Source organism: Harpia harpyja, chromosome 6 (genome assembly GCF_026419915.1).
Source record: "Harpia harpyja isolate bHarHar1 chromosome 6, bHarHar1 primary haplotype, whole genome shotgun sequence".
NCBI lineage: Eukaryota > Metazoa > Chordata > Aves > Accipitriformes > Accipitridae > Harpia > Harpia harpyja.
The window spans coordinates 21,498,579-21,516,058 of record NC_068945.1 but is presented as its reverse complement, the minus strand read 5'-3'; the positions used below and the strand labels follow the sequence as shown (position 1 = coordinate 21,516,058).

Here is a 17,480-nt window from a genome sequence, read left to right as displayed (position 1 = left end):
GAAGAAATCTAAGAATGAGACATCTTATCAGAAAGTGATTAAAATGAACAGCTGGCCCAAAATCTAGAGAAGACTAATTAAAATTAAGATAGTATTAGAAAAAACTGTGAGGAATATCCAAACACAGTAAATGAGCAACAACACTGTATATGAAGTTAAGCTAAATAAAGTAATGCTCAACATATGACAATAAAATGAATAGTCTAATCTACTGTAGCTCAAAAAACCCCAAGGAATTTCTGATGATAATTTAAGCCTTTGGCTCATTTCAAAAAGGCATACAAGATTCTAGGATAAGTAACAGCATGCATGATACAGAAAATAATACCGTTATATAGCTCAAATGAATTTTCCTTTGGACTACTGCCTTTTTCAAAGAAAAAAAACCTGCTCCAATCTTCAAGAAAATTTAAAGGAAGGGGCAAGAACAATTAAGGATATCTAAATATGCTCACATGTGGAGCTTCAGATCTTAGGCAAAAATTAATGTGTAAATAGTGAACCACAACTTAAACTTCACAAAGTCTCCTCAGGAATTTTTCTTCTTTCTGTCTAAAGGAACTGGAAAATCCTAATTATTAAAATGACAAAACTTTTAAGAAGAAATGTGAGTCTTCCTATTAGAAGGCAAATGATTCAGCAAGACAGAAAAGAAACTGAACATGTACATAATTTAGCTATATACAGATACTACTAAGATTTATAAAAGCAATGCTAAATACAGAGTCTCATACTTCAGAAGCCCTCTTGCTTTCTCATAGAGATTAACTGATGATACCCTACTAAGTGGGACAAATTATTTGTTATCTGCCTACTGTCTGGTAATATGATCTAGACTGAACAACTAAAGCCACCTAACATTATTGAGACATTCCTGGTTCATTTGGGGCTGGATACTAGCATACATGACATAATACACTGTATGAGCCTCAGGTCTGAACCAGTTTGGCTATGCCAGTATTCCTATATGCGGCTAAACCATTGTCCATTTTTACCACTTCTTTACTTTGCAAGCTCTGTGCAAAGCAGTCAGAGAACACCTCTCCCATTTTCCTTCTACCTTGTATTGTTCAAAAAGCCAGGGAAGCTGCATTCCTTTATACGTCTCAAAAAAAAAAAAAAAAAAAAAAAAAATATCCCAGTTGCTCCCCCCCCCTCAACTTTCTACATTCCCCTGTAAAAGATTACTATAGTTTTCTCTCCGTTCTCTTTCACATACAGGTTTCAGATACATTTACTGATCTTCACAACAACACATCATGTATTATTAGGACCCCTCATCTCTTCACCCATGAATGTGATTTTAACTGAGCTTTAAAAAAAACTCAGTCTAAATATACAAGTTGGGTTTTGTGCTTTTTTTGTTTGTTGTTTTTGTGAATTACCTTGGTAATTACTATTGTAACTTCAAAATGAACCAGTCTACTCTCAGATAAAGTTATGGCTCTGTATGCTTCCAGAGACTGGGAGGAATACTCCAGAAATCACGTGAATGAAAGCAGTCATTATCTGTAAGATCAGCTACTGTGAATTCAGAAAAATATCTTACATCACCTTCCCTTCATCCACACAAAGTATCTTGCTCTATTAAGCACAGCACTTGATCTTTGTCTCTCTGATAACACTGGGTCACCATTTAGAACCAGGATCTTGGCATGACACACAAAGCTATATAGAGCTTCATCTGTTTAAAGGCATCTCTCTGTGGACATTGCTTCTTGGCCTAAATCCCAGTAAGAACAATGGAAGGCGGCAGCTGTTATAGAAACAGGTAGTTCCTTTTATGGAATTCCCTGCAGAAGAGTATCATCTCTCTCTCTGTAGACCTTCAGTTAAGGCAAAATAATAAAATGTAGGTGATCTTTATAGGGAAGTCTGAAGACTCTCACTATTCAATTAAAAATATTAGCGATAGACCTGAGTACTCAATTTCTGGAAGAACAAGCTCAACATTCACTTCTAAGTACATTTCTTACATTTAGATACACACTGTGATATTCATTCTGTATCAAACAAGAGCAACAATTTTGAAGAAAAGCTACAATTTCTTCCTATGATTTAGTCTTTGATTCAAGTGTAAAACTTAGTTTAATTTACTTAGTTTAATTCTGAAAGTAGAAAAACACCACATATGTCTAAGCCTTCACTCAACAAGCCGTTTGCCTTGTTGGTTCACCAGTACCCAAGAGGGACTTCTTTCCTGTGCAAATTTTTTAATATTGTCCTCTGTGACCTTTGGAAGCACAGTCAACAGGGATTACAAATTGCTTTGTTAATGAAAATAATTAAATATTTTATCCATGCTGACAATGGACTCAAATGTTGTTATGGATTGTTGTGCAGGAAACTAAGGGAATTGTAAGTCTCTAGAGGAGTCTTGTTATCTTTTAAGTGTTGACCTCCGTTTTCTAATACATACCCTCTGAGCCCTTGTAAGTTCTATTGTGAAAGGATGTGACTTTTATAATTAAACAGAGAGCTGAACAGCTATGTCAAGGACCAATCTGTCACTGCACACAGACAGTACTATTAAAAATAGGTGCTGAAAACAGGCATTCAATATTGATACTTTACTAATACACTGTGTGATCAGCACTGCTGAACACTTGGCAGGAAGGCTTGAGGCTACAGAAAGACCAAAAAAGATTAACTCCTAGTGAAGGATGGTTTAAAGTATTGGAAACTGGGGTTAAAGTGTTTTACAGATAACCTAAATTCTTCCCCAGCCTTGCAGATTACTGCAAAGTTAAAAGCCTAAGATTTTTTTAATGCTAAATTACATTCGATCACTTGTATGGAATAAACCTAATAATTAACAAGACACACAAAGTTGTATGATCAAGTATGTAATCACCAAATTGAACAGAAAAGTGAAATATAAGATAGGTTTAAAGTTAGCTGCAAAATTAGCTGTAAGTTATGGTCTTCGCTTTTCTACAGTGAATGATGTGATGAACTTTTCACACTGAAGTATATTTTAGTAAAGAAAAATCAGCATTCTTACACTATGAAACAGACCAAAAGGAACAAATACTCACCTAGAACACCAGTTAAACCTCCACTCTGAAAAATGCTGTACATAGTATTCAGGATGGCACTAACATAAAAAGGTGTTTTACTTTTCAACTCTATCCTGTTAGCTTCTTCAGTAGACAGATAATATTTGACAAATGTTTTGCTGTAACTTCTAATATTAATTCTCTGATATATTAGTTTATCCTCCTTATACTTTGGTAAAATTTCAGTCAGACTTCACAATAGTTAGACCCTCTTCAAGATCACCAAAATGTTCAACTGATAGGACTTAGAGACAAGCTTACTGTTCAGTGGTTTCTGGGCATCTGCATTCCCTTCTCCTTCAAATTCTGAGGGCTGGCCTTCTACCTTAACAGTCATCTTTCTCGACCTTGTCCTGTCATCTTCATCTTCGCTATCTGCTGTGTAAAGACTTCGATCTGTAAATGGGCGTCTCTCATCTCTGTCTCACAAGAAAAAAAAAAAAATCATGTTATTCTTACAAACCTGAAAGAATTGTTTTCCTTTCATTATTTACATGTTCTCAAGATACAACAGTAACGTTCTCTTATGCTCATCTTTTTGTTCCAAATTGTACATACTCCCATTTCACTCCCTGTACAACTGTCATTTCCATAAAGATGCAAAGTTTTACACCAGAATATTTTTAATGAGAATCACTCCAATACATGGATACAAAACAACCATTTCTACTTTGAAGCATTCCCTTCAGTACAAACCCAACTGAGCAACTGAATGAAACCCTGTAACAAAGGAACATGCAAAGAGTCTCCTCTTCTTCACTCCATAACCATGGCTCCACTAGGGGACAGCAGACACAACAGACAACATATTGCTTCTATATTCCTAACATGAATCCTACTGGTAAAAAGGAACTTAGAGCTCCACAAACAGAAAAGAAATGTTATTAACAATTAGCATGCTCCAGACCATGATGACTAGGAAGAAGTGATCCACAATCAACCCTTGGTACCTAATTATTCTTCCATTTGACAGCAGAAGGCGAAGATCATTGTCTTTTGTTCGCCATTCAGGTATGGTAGAAGATGGCTGAAAGGGCTTGTTAAATCTCCCATTCAGTTTCGAGCTTGTGGTGTCCTAAAGAAGTAAAAGCAATGTCGCTTATTATTTATTTCTATAAATTCAACTGTCTTTTCTGCACTCCACAAAACCTGAAACTCAGCATCAGGATGGTTACCTTCCTGATAACCAACTGAAGAAAGCTCAGACAGAACATGTTTGGATGTAAAGACCAGCAGACTGCATCCTGTCCTTGAATCTATACACTCCTGAAGCATCTGGAACAACTACAACTTCACTATAATACTCCTTTTATATTTCCTTTGGAGAATTATCGCTGTGTTCAAAACAAAGAAATACCAATAGAGACTGGCAAGCCAAAAAAAAGCTGGGCTTGGAACTGATGAGGCAACTCCTGGACTGGGTATCAGGTCCCTGGAATTAGTATCCCAGAACTGATTTATAGGACAGTAAAACATCAATAATGGAAAGTAACCTGCCATAAGCAGAACTTTCTTAGCTCAAAGCAATTTACATTTGACATATCCTCTGAGGCAATCGGCGATACACTTATGTGCCAAACCAGAAACATGTGAAATATTATTTTTTTAACAAGTCAACACTAATAGTGAACAATATATTTAACGCTAATAGTGAACAATATATTTCTACATTAAATGACAATGACTAATACTCCTAAACATTTGTTTGTAGCAATGAACTGCACAGGTTAACTATCTGTGGTAAATTTTAAGTTCAACTTCCTGTCTTTGGGGGCTAAATGAATGTCTCTTGTTCATGCCTTATGAAGATCAATATACGGACCCAAATCAGTATTACTCCACTATGACAGTCCATCCTGTCCCAACTGAATTTGTCAGCACTTCTCTTTCTCAGAAAGCTACTTATTTCCTTTCATAAAGCTATTTATTTCCATTCTCTCACTCCTCCTCCCATTTCTGTTGCTGTTTTTTGAAATAAGGTCATCAAACCTGAAAAAAAGAATTTTTCAAGAGACTACATTTCTCTCATTCACTCCATGATACCTTTGTAATATGACCACAGAGTCCACAGCCCCACAATGGAGACCAAAGAGCACCTTAGGCTTACTGGTAGGGAGGCACAGTCATACAGGAAATAGGAACATGACTGAAAACCAAGGCTAATCAAATTACAGCAACTGAACTATAAGAAACAACTATCTAAAAACACATAGAGAAGCAGGCTGTCTCAGATCCTCACCAAATCAAGGCTTTGCAAGCTCCCTTTTCTTCACAGAACTGATTCAATGTACCACTTGATAGCTACAGCAGTCCTAACTCAAAAACTATACTTGAAGCAGGTAGTGGATTCAGGACACCTTCTGAACCAAAAGGTTGAAGGAACCTCCAACAAAAAAATTATCAAGGAAGAAAGAAATTCCTATCAGAAGACCTCAAAAGGAAGAAACCAAAACCAAATCTATCCATGTCTTTCATGACAAAGAGTAGTAGCCTGTGTTCTTATGCATGTTATAAGCTTTTCCCTTTCAACAGAGATTAGAAATCTACTCTGGTTTTGTTTTTCTTGCACATAACTGAATACTTGCCTCCTCCCACGGTGACATCTCCAGCCTTTTCAGTACCTCCCTAGTGTGGAGTTCCAGAATGTCCAGATTAGAAGGAGTTTTGGCAGCATGGTCTCGCAGTTTCCTCACCCTTCGTCTGGAGTGGTGAGGGGAAGTTGTTTCATGCAAAGACCGTGAAGTTGGACACGCACCAAGAATTCCCTGAGTTTTAACTAGTTTGCTGTTTTCCTCCTTTAATTAAAAACACATATTTCAGAATAGTCTCAGGGGAATAAACCCACATATCTAAGTGCTGCTTCTTATTCATCTAATTAAATGTAAATGATATAAATAAAATTGCTAGACCTTTTAGAGAGGTACTACATATTTCCTATGGATTTGATGTACAAAGCTTAGTTCTACTGCACCTCTTTCCCATTTGGAGCTTTTATACTCTCCCATAATAGTAGTGCTTAATGCCAAAAGTTACCACCAAAACATACGGTTTTATTCAGGAAGGCAGCATAGGGTAGACATGTATTGTACCCAACAGACCATATTTCAGTTCTCCGAACTGTTCTCTCCACATGCAAATGTGAGAATTTGTCAAGAATCAATGTTCATTAAGGAATAAAGGAGCAAAACACTGGTATAGGAGGGGAAAAAAGAAATTAAAAAAACTCTATGTAACAAATAGTGACAAAGCATGAGAAAAAGAGCAAGAGAGACAACTGCATCAGAACTAACAAAACAGTAGGAGAATGTAATATGCACAGAATTTCAAATTAAACTCTTTAACAACACATTCACAGTAATTATTGTTAAGTAGTTATAAGTGAGAGCATTTTAGAAATACTGACCTACAGGTAATTTCACCATTAAAAATATTTTAAAAAAACTAAAACACCCTTGCTATACATTTTCTTTATCTGAAATACCCATAGCTTAGTATTCCCAACAGTTTTCCTCTTGGTCTTCTATTAAACAAAAGTTAAATAAATTAAAAAGTGAATACAGTCAATCAGAAGCATAACTACTGTGGAATACCCCGATTCAAAGATTTTTTTTTTTCTGCAGGCTTATGTAGGGGTAGCCTCTGTTCTTACCTCTACAGAACGAATCACTTTTGAGAGCTCTTTTATGAGATGCCCAGGCCTAATGTTGTCTGGAATTTCAAAGGCATGTTCTGTTACAAGCTGTATACAAAGGGGGAAGAAAAGACACTTAATTCATTTTTTCAGATAAAAGCGGAAGTAATATGAAAAACAAAGCTACAGGGAAAAAAATTAAAAGAAAAAAAAAACAGATTAATTTCTGTAATAATGACTGCAAACTGCCAGGACAGATACACACACACTCTGAAGCTTCCAGTCCAAGCTTAAGAAGGCAGCAGATATCCCTCAATGTCTCTAAGAATCCAAAGAAGGGGTAATACAAAGCCATACTGACAACCACTTAATTTTTTTCTTCCCCTCAGTACAGCAATCAGCTGCTTTTTTTCCTTTAGCATGGTCAGTATAGAGCCATGCTTCAGAAAATCATTAGAGTCACGACCTTCAAAATTGCTAAAGACTAAGGAAATTTCATTATGGCAAAAATTTAACCTAAAGAGAAAATCAAGAATAATAATCAGTAACCAACATGCAGATTTTCAGATATCTGCCTCACATTTCACTTTTAAAGACTACCTTCTTCGCTTATTTAGAATCTAGTAGGTTGGAGAAAGCGACTCAAAAAAAAAATCATTCCTTATAAAAAAATGTAGGAAGCCCTAGCAGTTTATGTTCCCTTCAATCCTTTGAAACAGTATCAGAGACAGATCTCATATATATATAAAAACACCAATCTGAGCAAGTCCAAACTCTACAGTTAGATCTAGTAAAAAATGTTTAATATTTTGTATGTACAGTTTAAATGTGCCTCAAAACACTTACTTAGAATTAAACAGACAAAACAGCACTCACACATAGACCAGAATGACTGACATGAATTCTGCTATCCTCTTAATAGACTATTTAAATGGAAAAACATCCCACAAACACTTTCAGCTACCCACATTTCAAAAATGAGACTCAGCAGCAAAATTATTGCTAGAAGCAATTTGATACTGTACGTGCATTTCACTGAACCTGGCTTCTTCTCAGTAATTAAAATGAATACTCTCTCCCGTAAAAAAAAAAACCAACATGGATGTATAACCATGATATAATCATTCATTTCAGTGCCATTGATTCTACAGGAAAGATTAAATGGGCAGCTATTGTTTACCATTGTTGATTCTTTGAATGCATCACCTCTACACATTCACATTTGGGAACACGGCACCTCTGTCACTAAACTGTATAATTTTTCCATCAAGTTACTGGTCATTTTAGCACCATACAGTCCTTTCCACTTAAGGACTTCACTCTCCCAAAAGCCTTCCTGCCCATGAAGACTTCAAGAGGAAGTGACTGAAGCAATCCTCCAAAACACTGACTTCAAAGGTTCTCTGGTTTAAAAATACTGAAAAGCCTTCCTAATTCAAACATAGTTTATATCAGAAGCACATTCTTTTGCCAGTATGATTTATAGTAAAATCTTGAGTTCCACTGGCAAGCTCACTTGTTTGCCACTATAAAAGGTACCTATTTAGACCAAAGCTTTCTCAATTAAGCTGTAGCAAAGTAATTATTAAAAAAAAAAAAAAAAAATCCATCCAAGCAACTGAAATATGCAAACAAATTCAAATGGATATATATATATAACCTAACAGTCTGACAGAAGGAAAGGATGGGCAGGAAATATGAATACCTACAGATGCCATGTCTGAAAATATATTACCATTATTAAATAACTTGGGTTTAAGTTGTCTCTGCATACTGCTTCTTGGAAAAGGAACAAGCAGCCTTTGAGACTGAGGAACTCTCTTGTAATAGGGAGACCCGTAACAACAAAATGGCCTAAGTATGTCAGATGTAAACTGCAGGTAAAGAAAATAATGGAAAAAAGCTATGATGCATTCAAGAGATTCAAGAAATGGTTTTGTAAATGTTGGAAATATACAGAGGAAAAAGAAACTTGTCTTAAATCAAGAGATACAGATAAAAAAAGTCCTGGTAAATGGCAAATGAATTCACCCATCTTTGGAAACTAGCATCACAATGAAGTATATCAATACTTAAAAAAGCACACACAAAAAAATAAAGATAAAAATAATAAACTCCACATCCCTTCCTCCCCTGATTTTTTCCTTTTATAACAGCTATTAATATCTTTTTTAAAAAACACATAACACTTGCCCAAAATAACCTTACTGGCACATGAATCAAACATCTGAAAAATTGAATCTGAGACCTGTTGCTTATGCAAGCTGGAAGGAAGCCAGAGCTAAAATCCAAGAGCTCAGACGACTGGATAGGTCATCATCATTATTGTGTGTATCTGTGCAGATTGATGATCTGCACCAAAGTAATCAGAAGATACACATACTGATAAAAGCCTTGCACAAACTGAATTCAAATAAAGACATGAAAACTAAAATAATTTTAGTAGCACTCAATCTCTATTCTCAGCATCTTATAATTTTTGGCAGTTTTAAAATATTGCAGAAATGAAGATACCACTGCCCTGCTGAAAACAAGTTTGAAATTCTACAGCAAACAGTTTAAAACAATACACTAAGATAATTCACATATGTCTTGAAAAGACATACTCCATGACAGGAATGTGAAACCTCATGAGCAGGCTTCTGATTTGAGGAGTATTCATTTGTCATTTCTTTTTCAGAATCTGTCTGAAATCCCCAGCATTAGCAGATCATACAGCAATGTACAAAGTTACTTCTGTCTTCAGCTGCATACAACTACAATCCTATCGCACACATGGCCTGCTGCAAAGAAAAGATCAGCTCACTTATGAAGCAGTAGCTAGAAAAGATGAACGCAAGGTACAAAACATGACAGCTGGTGGACAGCAGACAGCATTGTGATTAGATCACTGATGCTGTGCAGTTTCCTCACAATTGAAATGTCTTTTCAGCCAGTGGTTTGGGAATACTCACAGGTCTCATTAATAAGCATTCAGAATGTAGCATGTGCAATTATTTTTTTTCCACAGAAAAGTAGGAAACATATCACATTCTAGATGAAGTATTAATCAAACTACTTCATGAGCTACAAGACAGCACACAAATGCTACAATACTATACTACAGCTATCTGGAAAAGAGGAATGGCAATCCAATTTCAGATTAAAATAAGGATTTATATAGGCTATGTTGGATCTCATTTATCAGCAGTGTGATTACTTGGCTTGCTTGTTATCCCTGCCACGGATGCAGGGATAGCTTGGATTCACACGTGGTTTAACAGCTTAGGCACAACATCCTGTAAATACTGCTACACTGCTTACTAGCTAGCTTTGATCCAGAATGGCACAAAGAGGCACTAGAGAACCAACTCAGAGGTGTTACAGAGGGCCAGCAAAGGTTCACCTGGAATTAATAATGCTGCACAGGCTGCACCCCAGCAGACTCCACACAGAGTAACCACCTCTGTGTTTGCACCTCGTGTTCAGTTCCACGAAGCTCATTATGTTGGATGCAGCATTGTGCAAATATCATACCTGTTGTATAATAAGTTCTCTTACAAGGAGAACTTGTGTGCAGAAAGACCAAACAGATCTCCAAGAGCCAGTTCAAGTCAGCATGGCCAGCAACAAACTAGAATTAATCAGCTCAGTCAGAACCAAACTGCCTGTCAGTGAACAGCACTTCCCAGAAGCACAGGTTCCAAGAGGACTTATTAGCTCAGGCAAATGAAAAAACACAAGGAGTTAGGCCAGATCCAGTGCTATGCCAAAACAAATAAGCTTTCCTGGAGAGCAGAGCACCAGCGAAGCCAGTGTAGACAACATATTAATGATTTTACAAGAGTTAGCCAATGTTCAGCAAGGACAGTATTCAACTGAAGTTAATATCCTCATCTGTATCTAAACCAACTCTTCAGCAATACAGGTGCACCAGAAATGTGCCCTCCAAAGCACTGACATTAATGGAAAATGCTAAATATCAGGGCATTCCATCCCTCCATTGCCTCAGAGTAGGATGGATCAACTACATAAACAGACTTGTCAGAAAAAAAACCCACCTTATCAGCTTATCCTCTAGCATTCTTATACCATCCTGAGGTGAAGCAAGATTCTACTACTATAAGCTACAAAACAAGAGCTTATTAATTGGTCTAAAATAACTTTTTTAGCATCATGGAATATAAAATTGTCATGATGATTCTTCCCCAAATCAGCAGTACATACTCTCCATAGGGCCCTTCAGTACTCATTAACAGATAAAAATAATCTTAAACTTTAAAAGGGCACAGATCTTCACTTACTTCTAAATCAAAACAGAGCTCACGAAAATAGCAAACAAAATCCCTTATACTTACTTCTTTTTTCATCCATAGTTTTAAAGCAGTAAGTAAAGCCTTCACTCCTTGCACTAAATAGCTTGGAGGCTGGAAGCCATCTTCCCTCAGTTCTAAAAAGGATACAGATACCAATTTAGAAACACTAGCAGTGAAAACTAAAGAATGATACCTACCCTTCAGCCAACAAAGTTGCTGTTATGCAACAGCACAAAAAAGGAAAAATTGTGCAAGCAAATGAAACATGACATCCTGTATTTGTGTGCATACTGCAGGGGAAAAAAAAAAAAAAAAAAAAAAAAACCACCAACACACCACCCTAAAGTGATTCTATGTAAAAATCTTCTTTTTTTGACTTATTCTTGCATGAATTAGGAAGAGTTTACAACATTCTAAAGGTCAATTAAAACAAAACAGATATAAAATGCAGAACAAGAGAAAACATATTTGAAGAAAGAAATCACTTTTCTTCCATTCAGAAATATTTTAGTCGAACAGGACCAGAAGGATGTGGGATGTATCTCTACATTAGAATTCCTATTGCTTATTCCCATACATACAGCAAATGGTTCACACTAGCACACTTCCACTCCCCGAATGTTTTCTGTCACCCTTCCAATTATCACAGTTCTCCTTCACACAGTTTACATCATTATTCCTCCCAAAATCAGAGAGGGTAGGGGGTTGAAATCACTCTGCTACAGAAGCTGCTCTTCTTAAGAAAGCTGGTACTTCCAAGTGACTGCAATTGCTTTTCAATTTTTTCTTCTCCTTCATGGGGAAAAAAAAGAAGGGAAAAAACAAGTCCTCCATAAACAGCCAAAAGTAGATTGCAACCTCTTCCTGCGTTCCTGACAAATATTTCCACTGGTCAATAGCAAATGGACCAACACTAGAACTATTTGGCTCATTTTATTCCCTGAAAAGAATACACTACTAAAACACTATTCTTCTAGACAATGTATTAGTCTGCTGGCAGAAAAAGGGAAGTTCTGTTACTAAACAGCTGTTCTTCCCTCAAAGATGCCTCCTACTTGTTGAAGGGTACAAGAAGGAGTGGCAGGCCTTTGAGTTGCAGCAGAAGTCTTCCTGCCCACTAGCTGACTCAGTTGATAAAATTTTGAGAATACAATGCAGCACCACAGGCTGGATTTTTTAGCTGCAAGAGAAAAGACTGCATGACATAAGAGTAATCAAAATTAATGAGTATCAGATAGATGAACAAATTACCTATTCTGAATCCCCAAGAATTATGAAGTTTAGGTGAATGCCACAACACTTACAATACCATAAAACACTTCTTCCCAATGAAAAGACAAAATCAAAATGTTTATGACCCTGTTATCTATCATTTTGTAAAAAGAACCAGAAAGATACATTGTGCTGATTTTGCTTACTGACCTGAATTTCATACGAAGTACTGCTAACTACCATGCACTCCACATTTCACACGTTAGTCATCACCATTACCTTTCACAACCCAATTGGTAAGATCCCTTATTTATAAAACGACAAATTCTGACTAGTAAACACCTAATTCACATGAGTCTTGATGCCAAAGCCCAACACAAGCTTCACTCTAGTCATGGAAACCTCAATTTTTATTTTTTATGATGGGTTTATAGATCATAGCATTGTTCTTCAACAAAATATCTGCTAAACCATAGATTAAAAATAACATGAGAATAAGCTCCATACCCCTCCCCTAAGACACAAGTCACAAGAAGCTCCTAGTCTATGTACTCAAGGAGTCTTGGATAAAAAGGTGATGGGGAAGGGGTGGGGGGAGGATGACACGGACACAGCACACGACTCATGGTCAGCTACATGATGTAGAAATATATCCCATGGTTTTTCCAGCAGGAATACAGTTCCTATGTCTTCTGACGAGTTTGTAAATTTTAAATACGCAGGAGTGAGAACAACCAAAGTAAGCTTTCAAGAAGAAAATACTCTTTTTTTGGAAGGAAAAGTTTTCTGCAAGTTTATTTTATCTGGTAAGATTTCTGAGTTGCTTTAGGTTCATCCAGAAACTTTAAACACTCATTTAGGAAACAAGGGTTGTTCAATGCCTTCATTTGCTGAAAGGAGAATAGATCATTTTCAATAACTGTGACTGTTTTCATATTAGAAAAAGATTACGTGAGATTCTAATCTCTTCCAAAGCAGAAGCTGAATTCAGCAGCCTCCTCTGAAGGTTGATTTCTCTCCTTTGAAATACATCATTTGGAATATGACATTTATTATTAAGATTAAACAGAGCAGGCAGAGGGCAAGATATTTGAGGAAAAGAAGGTGAAGTCAGACAGGCACTCTCTCAAGCTCAATTATACATGGGTACCAATACAGCAATTACAGGACTAGATGAGGAAGTTTGGAAAGGATCAAGAACTGTCAAGAACAAGAGCCTGTTGAGATATCTATTGATAAGCACCGATATAAATGATTTAACAGAGCTGATAGGAACTGATGCATCTTTCCTACAAAAGCCCTCACAGACATCTTTCCCTTCACACCAAAGAGAAGATCACAACAGGTAGTTTGACTGGAAAGGTCAAAGAAAATTGTAGAAGTGCAAGAAAACCTCTTTATTCAGCTATGAAGCCACTAAGAAGAAACCCACAGATATAAGTTAGTGGGATCATTCAGAGAGTCATTTGCCGAAAGAAGGAGAGAAAGGCTATCAGACGGTAGTCAAAGATCTTAAATGATATGGAAGAAGCCTGAGTGAAAAACTGGTGCCATTGAAATAAGTTTCCGATCTTCCTTAACAAAGTCTTTTCAGGTAATGGCAAATTAATCGTATTTGGCTGGTAGTATAATTGCACTGTGCCAGGATCTCAGATACTCTGTCATGATAATCCAGAATATTTTCATTGACCAGATACATCATCAGCATTGGATGAAAAACACTAATAAAACAGTTCAAAGGTTCCAACAGCATGCTACAAAGTGTTAGTTTACATGCATCACCAAGTGCACTAAGATTTCTGCACAGTGCGAGTTACCCCAGAAACCTTTAATCACCAAAGCAGTTTTCAGAAAGATCATTTACTAAACCCAAGAACTGCTGAATCTAGAACTGTCACAGTGCAGCATTCACTAAAATCTGGTTAAAATAATGTGACTTTTCAAAAAACAAAACAAAAAAAAAATTCAAGTCTGGTTTTTCAGCCTAAGAAGTTTCCTCTGTTCACACAACAACAGTATGATTTTCTCCATTATCAATGAAGGGGCGGGGGAGGAGCAGATACATGTATACCTCTTAAAACAAAATAAGGATTACCTTTCAATGTTTCCAGTAAGTTTTTGGCCACAAACCAACAGATGGCTTCAAAGAAAGGAAATTTGAAAAGATCTGGGGTTTTTAGCCTCTTCTCCATTTCATAACACCTAAATAAATAGAAATATTACAAAACATGAATGTCTTAATTATAAATTCATTATTCAACTATGTAATCATTCAAATTGACACAATGTTCAAAATAAAATAAAATAACCATGGCCATGATAAATAAAAGAAGTCAAGTACCACATAGTTAAATCCCAACAAGACCACAGACAAGATTGAACTCTGGTCTCATCCAGGCTCTGACCTTATCAAGTTTGACTGCGGCACTTCTAAGAATAAAGTTGGACTTCATAAAACTAGGATACAAACCCAATGTGTGATCTTTTAACAGATGGAATTTTATCAGGATTCCACTGTAATAAATAAAAACAATATGTTTAGAAGACAGCTCCACATCTTGGACAAAAACTAAATACAGCTGCCCTTAGAGCAATGCTGACTTGAGGACGCTCATTTCAACTCAGTGTCGCACACCTGGGCTTGCTCAGTTTTGTTTTACTCACTTATACTAATCTCCAAAGTAGTGCTTTTCTTTCCTTTATTTTTTCTTTTATTCACTTAAATTCTTGCATACCCTTCATTTTGTTTTTGAAACAAACTTTGCAGAAGTGAAATAAGAGTACGTGCTTGATACATTCTAACTGAAAATGCCACTAATATCTGTTTGAGAGCCTGTACCGATTTGATCCTGGTTAAGAGCATGAAGAAAAATAACTATTAAAGGAATATCCTACTTACTGAGGAAAAGCTATAGGAAGAGCTGAGACTAACCTGAGCTGCATGCCAATATTGAGGTTGTGCAAAAAGTTTCCTCCAAAAGCCATACAATCCTGAGATGTGAGCACAGCGTGAATCCAGCCTGAAATGACAGATTCTGAAACTTAATAAATGCATATAAATTATTCTAACACTGTTTTCAAATACACATATAAGTAAAAATGCTGTACCTAGAAACAAAAAAAACTTAACAAATTGGTATTCTGTGCTAGGAACAAGTAATCTAAATTTTAACAACATGTAAATTACAGAGTTTCAGAAATCTAGTGGAAATGCAGTTTTCTGAAGGAGTTAAGATTAAGACTTTTTTCACAGGAGGCAGAGGGGGGATGCAAGACCACCAGTCATTTTTCAAGTAGAAATTCCCAGAAGTTTTCCCTCCAATCAACAAAAATAAGCAAGTCAGGAGAGGAAGAATATACTGAACAAAAGATAAAGTCATAAAAATAAAATAGAAATTATTTTCCTTTCAATATTTACATGTGCTTACAGTAACTGAGCTGTTTGCACAACATAAAAAAAGTCATCTAGCAACACTGAAGTTTCTCAAATAGGAATTCAGAAGTTTCCATTAATTATTCCAAATACAGTTGTCCTAATTCCAGTGAAATTACTACCAGTTTAAAGCCCAGTCTAGGCACTCTGAGTACATAAAATTGTCACATAATTGAAATATTGTCCTTGTGAACTCCACTATTCAACGTGGCAAAGCACAGCCAACATTATGCTAGCAATCTAGCTGATTACTACTGGATAATTTCAAGTACACAAAAGAACATATGATACTAGCTTGCTGATTAAAAATAGTTACCTTCAAAATTTATACTGTGCAGCTTTAATGCAAATAAACTACAAATAGAGTTTCTTCTTTCGAGATTTTTTTTTTCTGATTTTGCATGCATACAGATGATCTTTTGACAAAAGATGAGTTGGCCATACATTTGCAGATTACTTCATGGTTTGACTGAGCGTAGGCAAGACATACAAAAACATAGGAAGCTCCCCAACTTCAGGCAAGATCAGACCAAATTACAAGCAACTACGTACTGCAAACTACCATTAAATCCATGCCCTAATTCATTTAAGAACAACCAGTTCTAGTTGTTGTGGTACCACACATCAAAAGACCTGAAACCTAGCAACTACGCTAAGTAACATGCCTACTATGTAGACTGTGAAGGAAGTAAGTTACCAGAGGATGTAGAGTACAGTGCCACATGTAACCTAAGGGGTTTTTTTAATTAATATTATACATTGTTCAGTTTTACTTCTGTTCTTTGAGAAGTGCAGTGCAATGAAGATTGCCTTGTATTACCAGATGCATTTTGCATTTGTTAATATGGTTTCAATTTTTCACTCTTACCATCATCATCATAGTAAATGAATACCTCTGACTCTCCAAGGAGTATGTGTATTTCAACCCTTTAAACACACATCTCCCCAGACACCAACAAAACTGACAACAAAGCCTTGTCACTGTTGCATCAACACCAAGGATTTTTATGGCATACCTGTATCAAACTAAAGGATTTAATTTTTTTTACATTTTACTTGCTATTTTTATGCTGCAGTTTTGATCAAGGTCTATGTAACAAGGCAAGAAAATTTGGTGTCGACCACACAGAATATCTTGAATAATATTTAAATAACTCTCAAGAGCCTCCCAGTAGGTGCTATTCATCTACATGCAAGATAAATTTTAAATCAGAAGTCTACTCTGAACATATTTCAGAGATCATAAAATAATTATGACATCCACTACCATCAGTGCAAGCAGGAACAGCAAAAGTGGTTTTCTGTAGAGATCAGGGTATTTTAAAGCCTTTAATCAGTCTTACAGAATTTCCCATTTTTAAACACCTGTCTTGAAATCTAGTTTAATTTACTGGTTCTTACACTATACTCCATCATATGTATACAAATATGTATGTGTGTATACACACATTTACATTTAAAAGTATCATTTTATGTGTATACACATACAAATACACATATACATTAGAAATTATCATTTTATGATACTTTTATTTTTGGTCACATTATAGTGAGAGCTCAGATTTAGCTGATAACTTGGGAAGTCTATCTTCTTCAAAGATCTGTGGGTCACAATAAAGTTCTTCATTCTGTAATTCTGCATTCTTTGTTCATAGAAGTATGACCTTTCACTTAGATAAATGGAAAATTAATGTCATCTCTTGTAAAAAATAGATGGTTTTAAAAAGCCCTGGGTGTTCAGAAATGTTACGTGCATATATAGCTCCTCACCATATAGTATTTATTCTGCGCAAGCCATGAACTAGAACAGTAAATACTAAACCTCAGAGGAGAGAACTGAGCTATGAGAA

General features: G+C 36.0%; 1 protein-coding gene across 2 annotated transcripts in view; it reads right to left on the bottom strand.

Annotated features, from left to right (window-relative positions):
- The window catches only part of KDM7A (lysine demethylase 7A), a 70,033-nt gene that overhangs the window by 14,621 nt on the left and 37,932 nt on the right, over positions 1–17,480 (bottom strand). For both annotated transcript variants that reach the window (XM_052788990.1, XM_052788991.1), the window contains exons 8-14: positions 15,130–15,217; positions 14,293–14,399; positions 11,028–11,119; positions 6,709–6,798; positions 5,645–5,854; positions 4,010–4,134; positions 3,321–3,478 (exon numbers count right to left, since the gene is read on the bottom strand). In XM_052788990.1, coding sequence (XP_052644950.1) covers positions 3,321–3,478; positions 4,010–4,134; positions 5,645–5,854; positions 6,709–6,798; positions 11,028–11,119; positions 14,293–14,399; positions 15,130–15,217 — 870 coding nt within the window. The remainder of the gene's footprint in view (positions 1–3,320; positions 3,479–4,009; positions 4,135–5,644; positions 5,855–6,708; positions 6,799–11,027; positions 11,120–14,292; positions 14,400–15,129; positions 15,218–17,480) is intronic.